Genomic DNA, 21,441 nt, shown 5'->3' on the forward strand with positions numbered 1-21,441 from the left:
GATGAGGAAGTTAAGCGAAGGAGCAGGTTTTAGCTACATGTTCAGAGGCACCATCGTTAGCTACTAAATGTTCCAATCCCAGGAGGTCTGATGCAAAACTTGCTCTCTGATGGCTTTATTCCTTTTTTTTAACTCCCCTCAATTTTGCAGTACCTAACCTCACACTGAAATCTCCCATGTTGAAGAATTTTGAGAGTTTTTGAATCTTAAATAGTTTTTCTTTCTCTTGGATGCCCTTCGTCAATGTTGGAGCACATCTGGAAGATGGTAGCAAGATGATTTTGGCTTAGTAGTGGCAGGTATAGAGTCAACAGCTGATCCTTTAAGCCTCTGTATAGATACTAGGAGCTATATGGAAGATCCCTCTGAAAGAAGGTGTACCCAGCACCACTCTCTGCTAGCAGTCCTAACCTACTTTTGCTCATAGATTAATAATAATAAAGTCACATTGTACTTATGTTGGGGGTAGAGGGGCAAAAAAGGATGGCTCCTCAAAGCAGGGACCATTCTTTAAGTTTTGACAAGTGAGATACACCAAATCTTCATCTTCTAAACAGAGCTCTCTCACACTTCTGAGTGGAGAATAAGCTTAAAATATCTTCAACGAATAGAAAAGGAAACGAGGGGAGTGAGGGGAAATGAATATTCTGAAATCCTCTAGAATCAACAGCAACAGATCTTGAGGGCTTCTTAGTCCAAATTGCTTACTCTCAATATAAGCTCCAAATCTCCAGTAGGCAATAATCCCGTTTTGATATTTGCTTTACGGAAACTCCCTTTCACTTAAGCAATAACCTGATATGCAATGCCCAAATAAAAAACATGAACCTCCAAACAGTCAAGGTGACAATCCCTTTCACTGAGAGTATGTTTCTCATTTTATCGGAGGTCGATAAAGACTTCCTTGGCACCAGGTACATGTATTTTCATTTGTATGTTGACTTATTCAGCTACTTTATCCTAATATGCCTGAACTACTTTCTGCCATATTGTCCCATGCACAGAATTTGCAAACAGATTTTGTCTGTCTCCCTTTTTAAATTGAGTTCCTTGAGGGCAGGAAGCATGTCTTACTTAGTACACCCATTTGCACTTGGTAAGCCCTCAATAAATACAACTGATAGTGCTTTGCTTTGAGCAAGCTCTCTACAAGCACTGGTGATGACAAATTGTGATGATTCCCATTCAAAAGGAAAAGTTCATTAAATGATACTGCAAACAGGTGATTGGTTTGCTCTCAGTGAAAAAGTTACTCACCTCAGCTATTGCTGAGACCAGGCCTTCAATTCCTCAGTTTTTAGAGCAAATTGGGCAGATTTTACATTACATTTTAAACAGTGTAAAACATAGTGCAGATACTTACAAAGTTTATCTTGTGAGTTCTTCTTCACATTGTACTCTGAATCAAGATCAGGAAATTCTCCAGCATTTTCAAAACACAACTTCTTATTAATATATAAAAAAAGGAGTAGCATCAGAATAATAAACACTCCAACTGCTGACAGGAATCCAACTGCTTCTGGAGATACTGTAAGAAAAAAAAATCACCATTGCAAATATTGATTAAATAAAGCAATAGCTACAGAATAATATAATAACAAACAGGGAAATACCATATATAGGGAGGCAACATGGTCTAGTAGGAAAAGCATGGGACTCGGCGTTAAGAGATCTGGCTCCACCACTTACCTGCTGAGTGACTATGGGCAAGTCATTTGACCTCTTTGTGCCAAAGTTTCCTCATTTGTAAAATGGGGATAAAATGCCTGTTCTTTCTCCCGCTTAGATTTGAGCCTTACATGCCCTGGGACTGGGTTTGATCTGATTATCTTGTCTGTACCTCAGAGCTTATACAATGCTTGGCACATAGTAAACATTTCAATCAATCATATTTACTGAGCACTTATTGTGTGCAGAGCATTGTACTAAGCTCTTGGAAGAGGTACAATGTAACAGTTACTAAATATAAGCAATTATCAAATATCATATTTGTAAGTTATTACCTTTATGGAATTATATCTTTAAATTCTGCATGTGCTTCTGTTCAATCACAATCAATCTAAAATTTTCAGGTGAATATGACTTTTGAAATAAAATTTGGTATAAAATTGCATGTCAGTTGTCCACTCATGCTATAAAAGTTTATTTTGATGACTATCAAAAAAGTTTGAGATCTTGTTAATAAAATAACGTGAAAAGTAAAATTGGTATGTTAACTTTGGAAATGTAAACCTTTTTCATAGGTTCTAAAGATAAACGAATTCACTGACCAACCTAAGTATAACACTGGATATGACTGCCAGGTAAAGCATGTTTTTTAGAGAAAATCTCTCAGTCCCATATCACTTATATTCTTACAGTCTCCCATTTCCCCAATCTGTAATTGATTTTAATGTCTGTCTCCTGCTCTAGACCATAAACTACTTGCAGGCAGGGATGATGTCCAGCAACCCAAATGTACTGCACTCTCCGAAGCACTTTGTACAGTGCTCCGCATACAATAAGCACTTGATTAGTACCAATGAATAACTGGTTTTATCCTGTTTCTGCCCAGAGCTAGTCTCACACTCTGAATCTCACTGATGTTAGCGATGATTTACCCAGGAAGAAAAAACTTTTGTGGAAAAACATACTTCAAAATCTGCCTTAGCACTACCCAGAGAAGGGCGCATAAATACATGCTATCAACAAACACAAAAACATACAAATAACAACCCATATCATATGACGTGATCATTTAGGTTGTGACAGCGATGGCAGCAATTTGATAAATGGGGGAATATTTATGCTTTTTTCCAAACCTAGTCTAAAAACTCACAAATGTTTTAAATGAATCTTCCTGTTTAAAAGACATATAACAGCTAAGGAGCTTATAACATTGTGGAATAAACTGCTCATAATTCTTTATCTGGTTTGGTAACTGAGGGTTGTTATATATTTTAGCATATCTGAAAACTTGAATCTACTATCTAAAATACATTTTGTTCATAAATACAAGGCTGCCATTAAGATAGTACCTAAATAAGAATAATGTAAAGTACTATATGAACTGTACCTTTCTCTAGAAATGACAACATACCAAAGTAAAAAAGAGAACAATGGTTAGTCTGAAACTTTAGCTTCAACTAGGCTAATTGATTATTTATGTGACATGTTCCAATATGGCGTTTAGGGAACTGTCTTTGACCTATCAATTGTGTAGCTATAAGAATCTTAAAGTATTTTTTTTACAAATATGAACATCATTACTTAAGAGAAATATTCAATTTTATGGCTGTGAATTCGAAGTTCAGGAAATACTAGGAACTATTAGGAAATTATTCATGCCACTTGGTGTTGTTGAAGATACTTAGCTTATTACTTAATCTAAGAGCATCCAACAATTTTAACAAACATTTCTGTATTGCCAATCATGTCAAAAGTTAAAACAGTAACATTTGTTTATCATGCTTCATGTCTTTTCACTTAGAGCACATTATATTGGAGATAAAAGTTCAAACTTCACAAATCATAAACAAAGAATAAAAGCACTATAACTTTCACTTTAAAACTGTGAGAAAAAAGTTAGATATTTCTAGTGTGGAAAGAATGATTGAAAACCAAAGCCTAACAAAATCAAAGGATCAAATGAAGAGGGAATATAATTATGAATTTTAATTTCATTCAGTTGAGTTTTACTGTTTATTTGTCACTCATTCCAAACTTCTTCAGAAGACGAAACATGTTGTAGAAGTTGAAGCATGGGTAACAACTTTAATCCTTTTCCCAAACTAAAATATACATATATTTCACTAAAAAAAATATGTATACTACGTGTCTTTTGTAATTAAAACTTTTTAAAGCATCAATTTAAAGAAACATATACTGGCTTGATTGCATTAATGCCCACTCACTTCAAAAATAATTTGCTTTCTTCTTAGATAGATTTTCCTTTTAAAGGCACAATTAAAGTCCTAAGACATAAAAGAATGACCCTAAAATTCAACACACAGACATTTTATAAATATGTGAAAAAAAGGCTAAAACCAATAGAGTCAAAACAGAACATCTGAAGCATAATAAACTTACTACTTGCAATATAAAGCTGTGCTTTCCGGGAGATAATGCCCAGTATTTCCCCGCTCTCTAGGCCAATCCAATATGAAACCATTTTGTTTTCTAACTTCTTGTCAATGATACTATAAATTATTCAGATTACAGATCCAATTCTATCTACCTCCTTCACCAATCAAGCAACTTTGTGAGAGGCCATCTGAATAGGAAAAAGTGCCAGTTCAAATTCAAGTTGCGGGAATAGTTTAAAAGAATCCAATCTGCAGGAGAAAAAAGGGATGTTGATTTACATTACTTTTCGTTTTTTCAAAATATTTACAGTGACATTACAGTGCGGAGTACTTTTACTATGCACTTGGGAGAGTAAAAATACAACAGAATTAGCAATCATGTTCCCCGCTGTACCATGCTTACACCCTTAGTAGTAGACTCCGCTGAGCCCGCACCCATTCTTCATGACATTATTGAATGAAACAATCACCAAAAGAATTGTATTCAATCAATCATATTTACTGAGTGCTTACTGTATGCACTGTACTAAGCACTTAGGATAGTACAGTACAACAATAAACAGACACATTCCCTGCCTACAAGCTGAGCCCTAGGGTGCAAAGCATTGTACTAAGTACTTGGGAAAGAGCAACAGCAGCAAAAAAGCCACCACATACCTCATGGGGTTCCCAGAGATTGAAGGGTAGAAATGAGAGTTGGAATTTATAAGGGTAATGGGACGGGGAAGATGTTTAGGGTTATGAAGGTCAGAGATGGGTCGGGACTCAAAGAAGTCAGGGAAATGTTCATGGGTATTGGGGCAAAAAGAAGGACTAGGGCTCTGAGAGGAGAGACAGATTTGTGATGGTCAGGGGAAGGAGGAAAGGACACAGTTCTTAGGAGAAGGAGACCACGGAAGGGGGAAATGGGGAGGATTAGGGCTTGGGGGAATAGGGACAAGGAGGAGAAAAGGAACAGTAAGTGAAGATAAGGAGAGAAGAGGAAAGGGCACATTAAGAGACCGAAACCTCGTTGTAGGCAGGGAACATGTCTACCATTTGGTACAGTGCTCCGCACACAGTAAGCACTCAATAAATACCATTGATTGATCTTTATTTGCACCTAAACTTCTGCCCATTCCATTCTCCTGATTTTCCCTTGTGTCTTCCTTATTCAAGGATACTGCACCTTCCAATAAAAGCAAGCTTCCACTCAATTAGTGGCCAGACAATTCATTCCTTTTTAACTTGTAAATATCCATCTGCTCTGGGAATTTCCAAAGCTATGCTGAATGAATGCATCAGTCAGCAAGGTTATGCTTGTCTATTTGGGTCATGAGTTTCCTAGGACTTTATACTTTAAGGTTTTCAATACGATTTTTGTTTCCTGTTTCTTAACATATTTATATAAACCTTGTGTAAGCTTATGGGCTAACGGTGAAACTACTCTAAGAGAGGAAAAACAAAAGCCCATGAAAAAAACATTGACCCGATTACTAAATCCATTAAAGAAACTGAGAATGAATCAGAGAATACGTGTCCATGGTTTTGATTTTATGTTAAATTACAAACGAAAGTGTCATTAATTTTGAAAACCAAAACCCTACTCTTGTACAGAACCTGATTTGATAAATTAATAATCTAAATGAAAAAACCTTAAACCCAAAAAACACAGGACATTTTAAATGCATGTAATATATTATGGAATGTTGTATTCTCAATACAAAAATGCAATTTACTTTATTAATAATGGTGATTTAGTGCTATCATGGGTGGGTAGAGAAGCAGTGTGGCTCAGTGGTAAGAGCACGGGCTTTGGAGTCAGATGTCATGGGTTCAAATTCCGGTTCCGACAACTGTCAGCTGTGTGACTTTGGACAAGTCACTTAACTTCTCTGTGCCTCAGTTACCTCATCTGTAAAATGGGGATTAAGACTGTGAGCCCCCTGTGGGACAACCTTATCACCTTATAACCTCCCCAGCACTTAGAACAGTGCTTTGCACATAGTAAGCACTTAATAAATGCCATCATTATTATTATCATCATTATTGTTATTATTTCCTGAGGACTTATTGTGAACTTGGGGGCATGCAATAAAAGTAGAAAACATGTCCCTGATCTGAGAAAACTGACAATCTAACAAGAAAGCAGGCAGAGTCAGGCAGGATACACACAATGGGAGTACAAAGGAAAACAGATAAAGCTGCTAACAAAAGACATAAGTGAAAAAAATTAACTGAAAATACCTTGAGAACTAAGGGTGGCTGATAGTCCCAAATCAAAGGAAGAACACAGGGACAAACAATTTTGACAAATTGGTCAGAAATGAAAATCACATATATGAGATGGGGCTATGGTGAAACTTGGAGAATTTATAAAGCATGAATTAAGAACATATTACACAGACAAAGGACATTTACTCACATACATACTGGAGAAAAGTAAAACAGACAACTCCAGAGAGAAGGAGGCCGCATTATCATTCTCATGTATCTTTTATATTTCACATTAACACTGCTTAACCAGAAGCAAATGAGATTCTTTGGCAAGCCAAGGACTCCCCAGCCAGCAGTATCTTCCAAAACAATTTCAGCAGCAGTTGTCAGAAATCGGGTCCAGTCACGTTCATTTGCTCTCTAAAAGGAACTCAAGTTTCAAGGAGTTGTAGGCAGTGAGAGGGCCAAATGACAGCAAGTCCACCCGCTTACACACACACACACAAAAGAATTTCAAGCAAAAACACACTTTAAGACCTGCCTTACCATTACCCAGAGAAGAAGCGCCCATAAATACATGCTATCAATAAATACAAAGATAAATAACAATCCCATATTATATGAAGTGGTCATTAAGGTTGTGACAGTGTTGGCAACAGTTTGATAAATGGAGGGATAGTTATGTGTTTTTCCAAACCTGGTCTAAAAACTCGTATATGTTTTAAATTAATTTTCCTGTTTAGAAGACCTCACTAACAGGCCTCACTAATACCACCTTATAAATGATTTTCATATTAGCACTTAATCCCCATATTGACTTAATGTGTTTCTCCAAAACTAGTCTAAAAACTCATATATGTTTTAATTTTCCTGTTTAAAAGACCTCACTAACAGGCCTCACTGTACTACCTTATATATGATTTTCATATTAGCACCCAATCCCCATATTGACTTAGGTAAGAGATTTCCTAGGTTTACTCTTCCTTGGATCAAAACGTGTGGATTGCAAGCTCATTGTCGGCAGAGATGGTGTTTACCAACTGTATTGTATTATATTGCACTCAGTAAGTCAATGATTGAAGTGAATATGCATTTTACAATACAGTAATGAAAAGGTCATTTAAAAAAGCCTTCACTAAAATGAAATCTGAAATCAGGAATAATCAATCACATTTACTGGGTGCTTACTCTGTGCAGAGCACCGTGCTAAGCGCTAGGGAGTTGCGCTTCCAGGAGCAGTATGGCTCAGTGGAACAAGCACGGGTTGGGAGTCAGAGGTCATGGGTTCTAATCCCGGCTCCACCACTTGTCAGCTGGGTGACTTGGAGCAAGTTACTTAACTTCTCTGTGCCTCAGTTCCCTCATCTGTAACATGGGGATTAAGATTGTGAGCCCCAAGTGGGACAACCTGATCACCTTGTATCCTCCCTAGTGCTTAGAACAGTGCTTGGCACATAGTAAGTGCTTGACAAATGCCATCATTATTATTATTGTTGTTGTTGTTATTAATATTAAATAATAAGGTGCCAATAGACATGTCCTCTCCCCACAAGAACCTTACAGTCTAGAGGGATCTTAAGCTAATATTACATTAGTCATATTAATTAGCTTACATTAGATGTAATTATTAATACTACATCTAACACTCTAATTCAGCCAACCTCTATAATGTTGCTATTTTTCCCTACTTTTGTATGATAAAAAGGGACATCTTGTCTTCTGTTTTGTTACAATAGGCAAAGGACAAATCAATTGGGATTACTAGTGGTGTTTCAGCAAAGACTTGTTCAATGTTGTGGGTACAACAGACAAAAACATCTGTTTCATGCGTTCATCAAAATACCAGAAGGTCCAGTTTAAAGATACAGTGAGCGAAGTATTTAACCAACAAGATGAGGAAAATAATCATAATACCTTATTCCTTCATGGGGAATAATGGCAAAAAAAACTTTCTGACACTCAGTTCACTGCTTCTAGCCTGATTATCAGAAACTATACCAGCTCAGCCCACCAATTCATTACCCACATCACTACAGGGAGGCTGGAGCACTCTATGTGCACTTGTCATAGCTAGCAGCTATTACCATAGTGTGTGCTATAGAAGAACAAAACAGTAGCCCCCAGTGCCATCAATAATTCCTTCAGAAAGGTGGAATTTCATGAGAAAACGTCCCGAGTTTTTTTTTTTCCATCAGTGAACGAAAGTGATGCAAAATAAGAAAATAATACTAAGCCACAGAAAGAATTATAGGTGGTTGCCCCAAGGTGATTACCCCAGTAAATTCCACATCCAGGGGCAGGCAAGAGGCCTTCTGAGGTTGGGAGGGTAGCAGTGGCAATGACCCTGAGGCTGGTGAGTTTGGGGGTGAGGAGGGGTCACTGCTCTATATATGTTTGTACAAATTTATTACTCTATTTATTTTACTTGTACATATTTACTGTTCTATTTAGCTTGTTAATGATGTGCATTTAGCCTTAATTCTATTTATTCTGACGACTTGACACCTGTCCACATGTTTTGTTTTGTTGTCCGTCTCCCCCCTTCTAGCCTGTGAGCCCGTTGTTGGGTAGGGACCATCTCTATATGTCGCCAACTTGGACTTCCCAAGCGTTTGGTACAGTGCTCTGCATACAGTAAGCGCTCAATAAATACAATTGAATGAATGAATGAGAGCCTGCTCCTGCTTGCCTTGGGGCGAGGCAGGCCACCAGTGTGCCATTTTTTTTTTATTTTTATTTTTACTTTCTGCACTATATGGTGCCCAATCTCTTGCCTGGAGGCCTGGGCCTTCTTTAGAATACACATCCAACTTCTAGAGCAGTTCTGCCAGCACCATCTTTGAATTATTCTCAACGCAGAACAATAAGGTCCTAGAATGCTGTCAGCTCACCAGCATTGAAGCAATCGAATTTACTGAGCGCTTACTGTGTGTAGAGCACTGTACTAAGCGCTTGGGAGATGGCACACAATACACCAGACATTCCCTGCCCACAATGAGCTTACAGAGTGGGAGAAAGGCGTTAAATATAAATAAGCAAATTATGGATATGCACCTAAGTGCCATGGGGCAGTGAGTAAAGGCAGCAAGTCAGAGTGAACAGAAAGGAGTGGGAGAAGTGGAAACGAGGGCTTAGTCAGGGAAGGCCTTTTGGAGATTTGCCAACAATAAAGCTTTGAAGGTGAGGCGAGTCATTGTCTCTGGATATGAAAAGGGAGCATGCTACGGGCCAGAGGCAAGATGTGGGCGAGAGGTCGGTGGCAAGATAGATGGGACCAAGGTATGGTAAGTTGTACTGTCCTAAACACTTAGTTCAGCGCACTGCACACAGTAAGTGCTCAATAAATACGATTGACTGACATACTCTTCCATAGAGTTCTCTCTAAATCAGCTGATGATACATATCACAGCAGAAATGACAGCATATAATTTTAAGAGAGAAGTCTAAGCAACAAACCCAAAACCACAGGGACGCCACTGGGTGATTGAGGTGATTTTCGGACAGAGTAGTTAGCTGTAGCTGGGCACCTCCTTGCCACCCCACGAAACCAGAGAGGCAGCAGGGCTGTAGCTGAAATGGCAGCACCAGCCTTGTCTGCTATCAGCAGGGTAAGAACGAGAAAGAGGACATGGCCACTGCTCTCGCTTATTATTCAGTCATCACCAGACCCACGTGCGTTCTTCTTGTCCCCACCCTGAAACCCAGTCAAGAAAATTCATCCACCTGCCTTGGCAACCTGGGGAATCCATTCAGCATGGGATATGGGGGTGCCGGGGGGGTGGTGTCACAGCTCTGGAGCCTCAGAAAAGTGGGCACCCCGTGGGGTTGGTAGGTTTGGCTGCTCATACTAATAATTAAATTAACCACATAATTGCCCAGTGCCAACTTCATTCCCCTGACTGAAAAACCAGATTCCTTTAGCTTCACCAAGCAGATACTCTACAGACTAATGAATTTGGCTTTGGGGGGAAGTCAGATTTATTTGGCATGCCTCCCTGTTGTCCTAAGCTAGTGATCAGAAAAGGCCAAGTCCCTCATTATTTCTTCCCCACCCCACACACCGATCCTGGATACACCCCAAACCAGGTCAGAACCATGATGGGTAGTCTCCTCCCAGGAGACCTCCCCTGCCCAAGCCACTCTCGTGGTTTTGGTGGTCAGTCACAAGCAGCAACTTAATAAAAACACAATAAATGAATGAATTTCAAGCCAGCCAAGATTGAGATCTTAGGCATAGAGCAAAGTAGTAGTATCTACTAATGCATCTTAGTAGTGCATTAATAATTACAGGGAACTTAACTGTACTTCCTAAATTCCCTCTGTAGTGCCAATAAATGGCTGATACAACACAAAGAAACAGTAAGATCCTCAGAACACAGTTTACAATGCTTTTTTGTTTGTTTTCCACAAATCTTCTTGAATTTCACTGGTGTGACAAGTCACGCAGTCCCTTTTCTTTCCCAAACTTCCTTTAATCCATAAAAGGCAATTTTCAAGAACTTAAAACCCTATGGTTGGTAAGGGAAACTTGTATTCACGTATGTTAAGATTGTTGCTGAAGTGGCCAAATGAGATACCATATAACAAAACTGCTAGGATTTGGATTAAGACTACGTTTCATTCAATTTAATCCATCACGCTCCTTGTTATAACAATTGTTAGTAACCTCACACAGACCAAAAGAAAAAAATTCTGGTTAGTTGAGCACATAATACAAATAAGGCTTTTTTTAATTAATGAATTTCACAGTTGAGAAATTTAAGAAATCCAAAATTACCTTTTAAAAAAATATTCGAAAATATGCATTGCTTACCTTTTCTAATACAGATAAGTTCATGTACTCCACAGGTTCGTTCTCCACCTGTTCAAAAACGATTAATTAGAAAATATTCAAGCTTCAATATTATAAAGTTAAAAATATTCAGAATATAGAAACAGCTACCACTACTGCATACCCAAACTTCCCAGGTCCTTTGCAGACACAAAAAGCTGTCAGTGGTTCTAAAGCTAAAGGAACAAAGAGGTGTGAAGGGCCTGGAGATACCACCCCCGTCTTTTCTCTTTCATTTCCCACTTGAAAAGAACCCAGTCTCTTACTTCCTCCCAGAACTGAAGAATAGAAAAAGTCTGTTCATAGATATTAATAACAAAAATGGGTTTTTTATTTCAATTTCTAATCTTTCCATTGAAAGAGCCATAGTGTGTATTTATTGGTTGCTCGACTCGAACTAATTGTTCCTTTGCTTATTTTTTTTTAATTTAATGTACCCTGAATGCAATTTCAGAACATTGTGTAATAAGAGACGAATTATGAATAATGTCTTATTCGTTTTAGCCATTTTGTGTTTAGAATAGAAGCTGGATGTGAATCATTACATTTACATCAATTCTCACAAACAGTGCATGTTTGACTGTAATGGAAATTTAAAAACTCAAAAAGCACGGCATACCCTGGAAAATCAAGTCACTTTGACGCCATGCGAAAAAATGTCCAAAAATTGTTTCTACCATTAAAGGCGATTCATTCCAGAGGCTCTCACTGCTTAAACTGCCCCATTACTTTTCTTTGTGGACTTTATACTACAGACTGAAACATCTGCATACCTGAGATATAAATATAATTTAGCTGGGCTTCAAAGATATTGTGTTCATGATGGCTGATGGCATACACGTTACTTACAAACACCCCCAAAGTAAAATAATATTGGGCATGGAATTCACAAGGTCAGGTGATCTGAGAAGTTAATAATGTTGAAAAACAAAACACAACCTTCCCCATGGAGTTCTTCTTCCAATCTTCAGAGCTGGTTTGCAAACAGCTCCTACTTATTAAAGGCAAAAATAAATTTGGTTTCTGAACTTCAAATTTTAAAACACCCCAGATGAAAAAGTATTAGTCCCTGAATTGGAAAAAGTCTTGTATTTAGGCAACTGGAATAAAATATGACTTGGAAATGGCCCTCACTACCTTTAATACATGTTGTCCCAGCTGTAAAGCTTAATTAACAAACTACCTAAAAGAGTTCAGGGAGTAAAAAGGCAATAGAAAAAATATATATAGGAACCATTTACAAACCAGGTTCCGGAATGAAAAAAAGTTACAACAGACGGTAACAAATCAACCGTGGCTCAGTGGAAAGAGCTTGGGCTTTGGAGTCAGAGATCATGGGTTCAAAACCCGCAAGCCAAATGTCAGCTGTGTGACTTTGGGCCAGTCAATTCTCACAAACAGTGCATGTTTGACTGTAATGGAAATTAAATAACTCAAAAAGCACGGCATACCCTGGAAAATCAAGTCACTTTGACGACTTGCGAAAAAACCGTCCAAAAATTGTTTCCACCATTAAAGGCGATTCATTCCAGAGGTTCTCACTGCTTAAACTGCCCCCATTACTTTTCTTGGTTTGACTTGATGTTAGCCAGTCAACAACAACTTCACTTCTCTGTGCCTCAGTTACCTCATCTGTAAAATGGGGATTAAGACTGTGAGCCCCCCGTGGGACAACCTGATGCTTAGAACAGTGCTTTGCACATAGTAAGCGCTTAATAAATGCCATCATTACTATTATTAACCTTGAGTTAAACTTTTAAAAAGGAAATACAATGCTCATTTTAAAATTATGCTAAATATGAAGTGAAATTTAATTTCTTATGACCCATCAGAATGAAATGTACAAGATTCCTGAATCCCATTTCCTGAACTATCCAGGCTAGTTCCCCATAAATATATGCATTCATGTTTGTGGAATTCTCATAGCCTTGAACAGGGAACACAGTTTGTGGGGCACAGTACAGATTTAAGAGTCAAAAAGACTAAAAAATATCTATCGACTACTTACGATATAACCTAGAGTAAAATGTATACACTTTTACCTGTTTCTCAAGCGTACAATATAGTTGATAGGCACAGTCCCTGCCCACAATAAACTTACAATCTAGAAGATGAGCTTACAGTCTACAGTATTTCCATTTGATATTAACAACAGGGGATGATATGGAAATATTCTGTAAACTGGACATCTATGCCTAAACCATTTACAGCCATTCAGAGGGTTGGATAACTACAGTTCTACACCTTTTCTGTTTGGTGCCCAAGGTCACCCAGCAGACAGGTAGCAGAGCCAGGATCAGAACCAGGTCCTAACTCCTAGGCCCATGCTCCAGCCATTAGACAATGCTGCTTCTCAATTTTCTTAGGAGAAACAAAGAGAGCAAGCTGGGGAGTGACAGGCAGGTGAAGGGAGCAGATATGAAAAACGGGGAGAGTTGAGAGTCTAGAAGCCAATCATGAAGGAAAATAAGCCAACGGAGGGCTGTGTCCTGAGTGAAGCTTCCATTGTGTAATACAGATTGGAAGGGGGAGAGGTGGAAGGAAGACCAGAGATAAGTGGAACAATCTAGCCATGGTGTGACAGGACCTTGGACAAGGCTTGTAGCTGTTTGGGTGGAGGGGACCAGGTGGCTCCACAAAATGTTGTGTAGAAAACAGTGTGAGAGTGAAAGAAAAGCAACATGAAAGAGCACAGCAGTGGGAGTCAGGGGACTTGGGTTCTTGTGGGTAGGGAATGTCTCTTTATAGCTGTATTATACTATCCAAGCACTTATAATACAGTGCTCTGTACACAATAAATATGATTGAATGAATGAAGGTGACTTTGGGCACATTCGGTGCCTTTTCTGTGCCTTGGTTTCTTCTTTAAAATGGGGGTGAAATACCTGTTCTCCCACCGAGACTATGAACCCCATATAGAACAGGGACTGCGTCTGTCCTGATTATCTTGTACCACCCCAGCGCTCAGTACAGTGGTTGGTACATAGTAAGCACTTAACAAATATCACAATTATTATTATTATTAGGAAGAACCAGCAGGATTTAGCAGCAGAGTGAATGTGAAAGGTAGCAAGGGGCCAAGGAGAATGGTGAGTGGAAGGAGGATCAGAGAACAAAAAGAGAAGGGAGCACAGTTGCCAGAGATGAAGGTAAGAAGAGGAAAAAACAGGGAATAGGAAGTGGGAAGTAGCAAGAATTGGAATCAGGGCAGAGCTACAGGGAGTTAAAGAGGCAAATCTATATTTTTTGGGGGGGTTATACCAATTTTAAAAACACTAATCAATTTAGATAGAGACAAAATCAGATAAAATACCCCAAATGTAAACTTTATTCACGTCTAATTTTTAAAGAAGGGAAAACTGAAAAGCAGCGCCCCATATCAACAATGGAGACTACAAAGTGGAAAATGAATCCAAGAAAAAAATGCATCGAATATGCCATTCTATAAATATATTGTTGTGCCTCCCAGTGAAACATGATGTTACTACCCATATATAGCTGAAGCGGAAAAAAGGCTTCTTAATAACCAGCTACCCTTACCACACTGAACAAATTGCTTTCCACGAGCAATACTCTATATCACTGAGATTAAACAATACCACTGTGAATATCAGAATACTAACACTGCAATTCTACTGCTTTTTCAGGTTGTCCAATGAACTACAGAAGGAATCTCACATCAGACGGGTAAATCAATCTTAGAACTTATTTCAACTATCTTTGGCTATTCCCAAGCACCTAGTTCTCTGTGCCAGACTGCCCATCTGCCAAAATTTGTTTCGAAAAACCCAATTTTTATTATTCATCATCCTTGTGACTGCCAGGAGCTTCAGCCAAACAATTCATTTTCAAGAATATTTTACTACAATTTCCCCAGGGATTAAGCATAATTTGCTTAACAATTCATTCTAGAAACAAAAAAGTTCATTTTCGGAATATAAAACTTTGCTACTCTTTTCTGGTGCCACCCTACTCTAAATAGCTAAAATTAATGCTAATATTTTCCAAAATAGAACTTTTCATTGATTAAATTAAATAAACAATTTCCCTTTTAAATAAACTGCTCTATGCTCCTTGAAACTCCAGTTTTTACAATGCTGGTTTCCTCAATGTCAAGTTGAAAATAGTATGTTCACCTTACAAATATTGCATTTCACCAGGACTTCTCACCCCACCCTCTCAAATTGCTTTCACAGGATCCCTATTTAAATGAAAATGAAAATGCTTATTTGGATTATGAAACCGCACTGCAACAAACATTTATCATAAAGAATTAAGATTTAGTTTTGGCCTGTCATTTGAGTTTTAAGGCTAAACATTCATATTCCTAATTTCACATAAAGTAATTACGTTCCTTAATCTTCTCATACAATGAAGTCATTCTTCCAAAATGGATATGACTGTGAAAACATCAGTGAAAATGTCTCAATTATCACCAAAGACATTAAACCTCCAAACTCCAGATTGAGTTTGGAAACCCGGATTCTCAAACTTGAAAACAAAGAAGCGGGGAGGGAGGAAGGGTGGGATAGAAGTGGCATACGATCATATGAAGTCGCTGAAGTCGGATATGGAGCTTGGTTTATTTACAGTGGAAAGGCATCACACTTAATAACCAAGAAGAAGAAAAAGGGCAGATAAAAAAGAGAAACGGGAGATTTTAGAAATAAGTACAGAAATACAGGGGCTGAAGGCCACTGGTCAATTTCCAAAGTCTCTGACCCCCTTGTCCTATTATCGCCTATTCATCTTCTGACCATTTCATTACTCATTTGCAGCAGTAGGTGGACAGAGGAAAAAAGGGGGAAAAAAATGAAAGACTTCTTGTTGGAGAAAGATATGGAGAGATTGAAGAGTTTGGCTAAAATTATTTGATTATATTCTTCAATTAATTGGGGATGTTACTGCACACTTTAATTATATGAACTAAAAGACAACATACAATTACAAACTTTACCCTAAATGCTTTGTTACCAGTTTACATAAGAACGAGGTGGGGGTTGGAGTCCACCTTATTCTTCAACTAGCCTACTCCTAGGGTGAATGTCAACTTCTGCTGAAATGAAGAAGTTTAAACAAAATATAAAGGAGAGTATTTTCCAATTGGGTTTCTTTGCTGCTAAAACAAACTGAGAGATACCCAGGTATTCCATTTTTTTATTCAACTCAACATTTCATTCACGAAGGGTGATGAAAGGACTGCACCCCTGGCTTGGACAATAATTAATTGGTATAAGCCTTCCGGTGGAGGGGGCTGGGGGAGTTTAAAAAAAAAAAAGAGAGAATCATGTTTTTACCTCTGTCCCAAGGTGAAGAGGGTAAAATCCCCTAAATCTCCCCCCTCCCATATACACACACAAACACGGTGCAAATGTGCGAGGGCGAGGAGGGGAGAAGTGGGGTGATACCTGGTTTAGTGGCAAGAGCCCAGGCTTGGGGGTCAGGGGTCATGGGTTCTAATCCCACCTCCCCCACTTGTCAGCTGGGTGACTTTGGGCCAGTCACTTCACTTCTCTGTGCCTCAGTTACCTCACCTGTAAAATGGGGGTGAAGACTGAGCCCCACATGGGACAACCATGTATAATACTACTAATAATAATCTCCCCCTTTTAGACTGTGAGCCCACTGTTGGGTAGGGACTGTCTCTATGTGTTGCCAATTTGGACTTCCCAAGCGCTTAGTACAGTGCTCTGCACATAGTAAGCGCTCAATAAATACGACTGATGATGATGATAATAATGATGGCATTTGTTAAGCGCTTACTATGCTTCAGAGAAGAAGCATGGCTCAGTGGAAAGCACATGGGCTTGAGAGTCAGAGGTCATGGGTCCTAATCCCGGCTCTGCCACTTCTCAGCTGTGTGACTTTGGGCAAGACACTTAACTCCTCTGTCCCTCAGTTCCCTCATCTGTAAAATGGGGATGAAGCCTGTGAGCCCCCCGTGGGACAACCTGATCACCTTGTATCCTCCCCAGCGCTTAGAACGGTGCTTTGCACGTTGTAAGCGCTTAACAAATGCCATCATTATTATGTGCAAAGCACTGTTCTAAGCGCTGGGGGAGGATACAAGGTGATCAGGTTGTCCCACGGGGGTGCTCACAGTTCTCATCCCCATTTTACAGTTTGTTTTGTTGTCTGTCTCCCCCTTCTAGACTGTGAGCCCGTTGTTGGGTAGGGACCGTCTCTGTTGCCCATTTGTCCTTCCCAAGCGCTTAGTCCAGTGCTCTGCACACTGTAAGCGCTCAACAAATACGACTGAATGAATACAGGTGAGGTAACTGAGGCACAGAGAAGTGAAATGACTTGCCCCAAGTCACCCAATTGACAGAGCCCGGATATGAACCTGTGACCTCTGACTCCCAAGCCCGGGCTCTTGCCACTGAGCCACGCTGCTTGTACCTCCCCCGGTGCTTAGAACAGTGCTTGGCACATAGTAAGCACTTAACAAATTCACCCATTCAATCGTATCTATTGAGCACTTACTGTGTGCTGAGCACTGGACTAAGCGCTTGGGAAGTACGAGTCGGCAACAGAGACGGTCCCTACCCAACAACCTAGTCTGGCACATCACGATTGTTCATTCATTCAATCGTATTTATTGAGCGCTTACTGTGTGCAGAGCACTGTACTAAGCGCTTGGGAAGTCCAAGTCGGCAACAGATAGAGACGGTCCCTACCCAACAACGGGCTCACAGTCTAGAAGGGGGAGACAGACAACAAAACAAAACATGTAGACAAGTGTCAAAATCGTCCGAACAAATCAAATGAAAGCTATATGCACAATGATTGTTATCATTATACTATTCATTCATTCAATTTATTGAGCGCTTACTGTGTGCAGAGCACTGTACTAAGCGCTTGGGAAGTACAAGTTGGCAACATATAGAGACGGTCCCTACCCAACAACGGGCTCACGGTCTACAAGGGGGAAACAGACAACAAAACATGTGGACAGATGTCGAGTCATCAGAATAAATAGAAGTAAAGCTGGAAGCACATCATTGACAAAATAGAGTAGTAAATATGTACAAGTAAAACAGAGTAATAAATCTGTACAAACATATGCACCGTGGCTCAGTGGAAAGAGCCCGGGAGTCAGAGGTCATGGGTTCAAATCCCGGCTCCACCACTTGTCAGCCGTGTGGCTTTGGGCAAGTCACTTAACTTCTCTGGGCCTCAGTTACCTCATCTGTAAAATGGGGATGAAGGCTGTGAGCCCCTTGTGGGACAACCTGACCACCCTGTAACCTCCCCAGCGCTTAGAACAGTGCTTTGCACATGGTAAGTGCTTAATAAATGCCATCATTATTATTATATATACAGGTGCTGGGGGGAGGGGAGGGGTAGTAAGCGCTTAATAAATGCTATTGTTGTTATTATTATTATATATACAGGTGCTATGGGGAGGGGCGGGGGGGATGGGGATAGGAAAAAGGGGGCTCAGCCTGGGAAGGCCTCGTGGAAGAGATGAGCTTTCAGTAATAATAATATTATTATTATTATTATATGTACAGGTGCTGTGGGGAGGGGTGGGGTAGTAAGTGCTTAATAAATGCTATTATTATTATTATATATACAGGTGCTGTGGGGAGGGACGGGGGAGAGGAAAAAGGGGGCTCAGCCTGGGAAGGCCTCCTGGAGGAGGTGAGCTCTCAGTAATAATAATATTATTATTATATGTACAGGAGCTGTGGGGAGGGGCGGGGTAGTAAGTGCTTAATAAATGCAATTATTATTATTTTTTTTTTACTTGTACATATCTATTCTATTTATTTTGTTAATGTGTTTTGTTTTGTTCTCTGTCTCCCCCTTCTAGACTGTGAGCCCACTGTTGGGTAGGGACCATCTCTATATGTTGCCAACTTGGACTTCCCAAGCACTCAGTATAGTGCTCTGCACACAGTAAGCGCTCAATATGATTGATTGATTGATTATATATACAGGTGCTGTGGGGAGGGGCAGGGGAGAGGAAAAAGGGGGCTCAGCCTGGGAAGTCCTCCTGGAGGAGGTGAGCTCTCAGTAATAATAATGATGATGATGATGGCATTTATCAAGCGCTTACTATGTGCAAAGCACTGTTAGCCCACTGCTGGGTAGGGACCGTCTCTCTATGGTGCCAACTTGGACTTCCCAAGCGCTCAGTACAGTGCTCTGCACACAGTAAGGGCTCAATCAATACGATTGATTGATTGATTATATATACAGGTGCTGTGGGGAGGGGCAGGGGAAAGGAAAAAGGGGGCTCAGCCTGGGAAGGCCTCCTGGAGGAGGTGAGCTCTCAGTAATAATAATAATAATGATGATGATGATGGCATTTATTCAGCACTTACTATGTGTAAAGCACTGTGAGCCCACTGTTGGGTAGGGACTGTCTCTATATGGTGCCAACTTGGACTTCCCAAGCTTTTAGTACAGTGCTCTGCACACAGTAAGCGCTCAATCAGTACAATTGGTTGACTGATTATATATACAGGTGCTGTGGGGAGGGGCGGGGGAGAGGAAAAAGGGGGCTCAGCCTGGGAAGGCCTCCTGGAGGAGGTGAGCTCTCAGTAATAATAATGATGATGATGGCACTTATTAAGTGCTTACTATGTGCAAAGCACTGTGAGCGCACTGTCGGGTAGGGGCCGTCTCTCTATGTTGCCAACTTGGACTTTCCAAGCGCTCAGTACAGTGCTCTGCACACAGTAAGCGCTCAATACGATTGATTGATTATATATACAGGTGCTGTGGGGATGGGCGGGGGAGAGGGAAAATGGGGCTAGGCCTGGGAAGGCCTCCTGGAGGAGGTGAGCTCTCAGTAATAATAATAATGATGATGGCATTTATCAAGCGCTTACTATGTGCAAAGCACTGTGAGCGCACTGTCGGGTAGGGACCGTCTCTCTATGTTGCCAACTTGGACTTCCCAAGCGCTCAGTACAGTGCTCTGCACACAGTAAGCGCTCAATCAATACGATTGATTGATTACACAGGTGCTGTGGGGAAGGGCAGGGGAGAGGAAAAAGGGGGCTCGGCCTGGGAAGGCCTCCTGGAGGAGGTGAGCTCAGTCATAATAATGATAATGATGATGGCATTTATCAAGTGCTTACTATGTGCAAAGCACTGTGAGCCCACTGTTGGGTAGGGACCGTCTCTCTATGTTGCCAACTTGGACTTCCCAAGCGCTCAGTCCAGTGCTCTGCACACAGTAAGCGCTCAATCCATCAATCCTATTTATTGAGCGCTCACTGTGTGCAAGGCACTGTACTGAGCGCTTGGGAAGTCCAAGTTGGCAACCTAGAGAGGCAGCTCAAGAGCTCAATCCATCAATCCTATTTATTGAGCGCTCACTGTGTGCAAGGCACTGTACTGAGCGCTTGGGAAGTCCAAGTGGGCAACCTCGAGAGACAGCCCCTACCCAACAGTGGGCTCCATCAATACGACTGATTGATTGATTGGTAGGGCTCTGAGGCATGGGGAGGGTCCCATTGACTGATTGATTGATCCTGGAGGAGATGAGCTCTCAGTAATAATAATGATGATGGTGGCATTTATTCAGCGCTTACTATGTGCAAAGCACTGTGAGCCCACTGTTGGGTAGGGACTGTCTCTCTACGTTGCCAATTTGGACTTCCCAAGCGCTTAGTCCAGTGCTCTGCACATAGTAGGCGCTCAATAAATACGATTGATGATGATGACTGTCTCTCTATGTTGCCAATTTTGACTTCCCAAGCGCTTAGTCCAGTGCTCCGCACATAGTAGGCGCTCAATAAATACGATTGATGATGATGATGATGGGTAGGCATGGGGGGGGTCCCGGAAGTAGAGAGGAAGACCCCCCTTCTTGGGGAGCGGGGGTGGGGCTTCTCCCTGAGGTAACCGTTGCCTAGCAACGGGCTCGGCCGCCTGGTCGCCCCGGGGTGGATGGAGGCGACCCCGCTGGGCCTCAGAGGGGGCGGGGGCGGCTCGTCCATCCCTTGGGCCCGGGAAGGAAGGAAGGAAGGACCGACCGACCCCCGCTCTTCCTCTTCTTCCTCCTCCTCCTCCTCCTCCTCCTCCTCCTCCTCTACTTACCCTCGATCGCCATGATGCGCTGGCCATGGACCGCACCAACTGGATGGCGGGGCGGGGGGGGGGGCGCGCGAGGTGGGGCGGGACGGAGGATTGGCGGGAATCGGCCACCGAAAGCGACGCGGGGGGCGGGGGGGGGGAGGGGGAGAATGGAATCGTCCAAGGTCCACGACGGCACGTGACCACCCCCCCCACCCCGCCACGCGGCACGCGCCGAGATTCGAAACGGGGGGCGCGAGGCACTGAGCATGCGCAGAGCCGCTCCGGCCTGCCCCTCCCCCACCGCCTCAGGCCCAA

At 41.1% G+C, this 21,441-nt stretch overlaps 1 protein-coding gene across 3 annotated transcripts in view; it reads right to left on the bottom strand.

Annotated features, from left to right (window-relative positions):
• SYT14 (synaptotagmin 14) overlaps window positions 1–21,168 on the bottom strand; it is a 97,635-nt gene extending 76,467 nt beyond the window's left edge. For all 3 annotated transcript variants that reach the window (XM_038761323.1, XM_038761322.1, XM_038761324.1), the window contains exons 1-3: window positions 21,148–21,168; window positions 11,074–11,121; window positions 1,364–1,528 (exon numbers count right to left, since the gene is read on the bottom strand). In XM_038761323.1, the coding sequence (XP_038617251.1) occupies window positions 1,364–1,528; window positions 11,074–11,121; window positions 21,148–21,160 (226 nt within the window). In that variant the 5' untranslated portion in view covers window positions 21,161–21,168. The remainder of the gene's footprint in view (window positions 1–1,363; window positions 1,529–11,073; window positions 11,122–21,147) is intronic.
• Between the last annotated feature and the right edge of the window lie 273 nt (window positions 21,169–21,441).

Source organism: Tachyglossus aculeatus, chromosome 19 (assembly GCF_015852505.1).
Source record: "Tachyglossus aculeatus isolate mTacAcu1 chromosome 19, mTacAcu1.pri, whole genome shotgun sequence".
In the NCBI taxonomy this organism is placed as follows: Eukaryota; Metazoa; Chordata; class Mammalia; order Monotremata; family Tachyglossidae; genus Tachyglossus; species Tachyglossus aculeatus.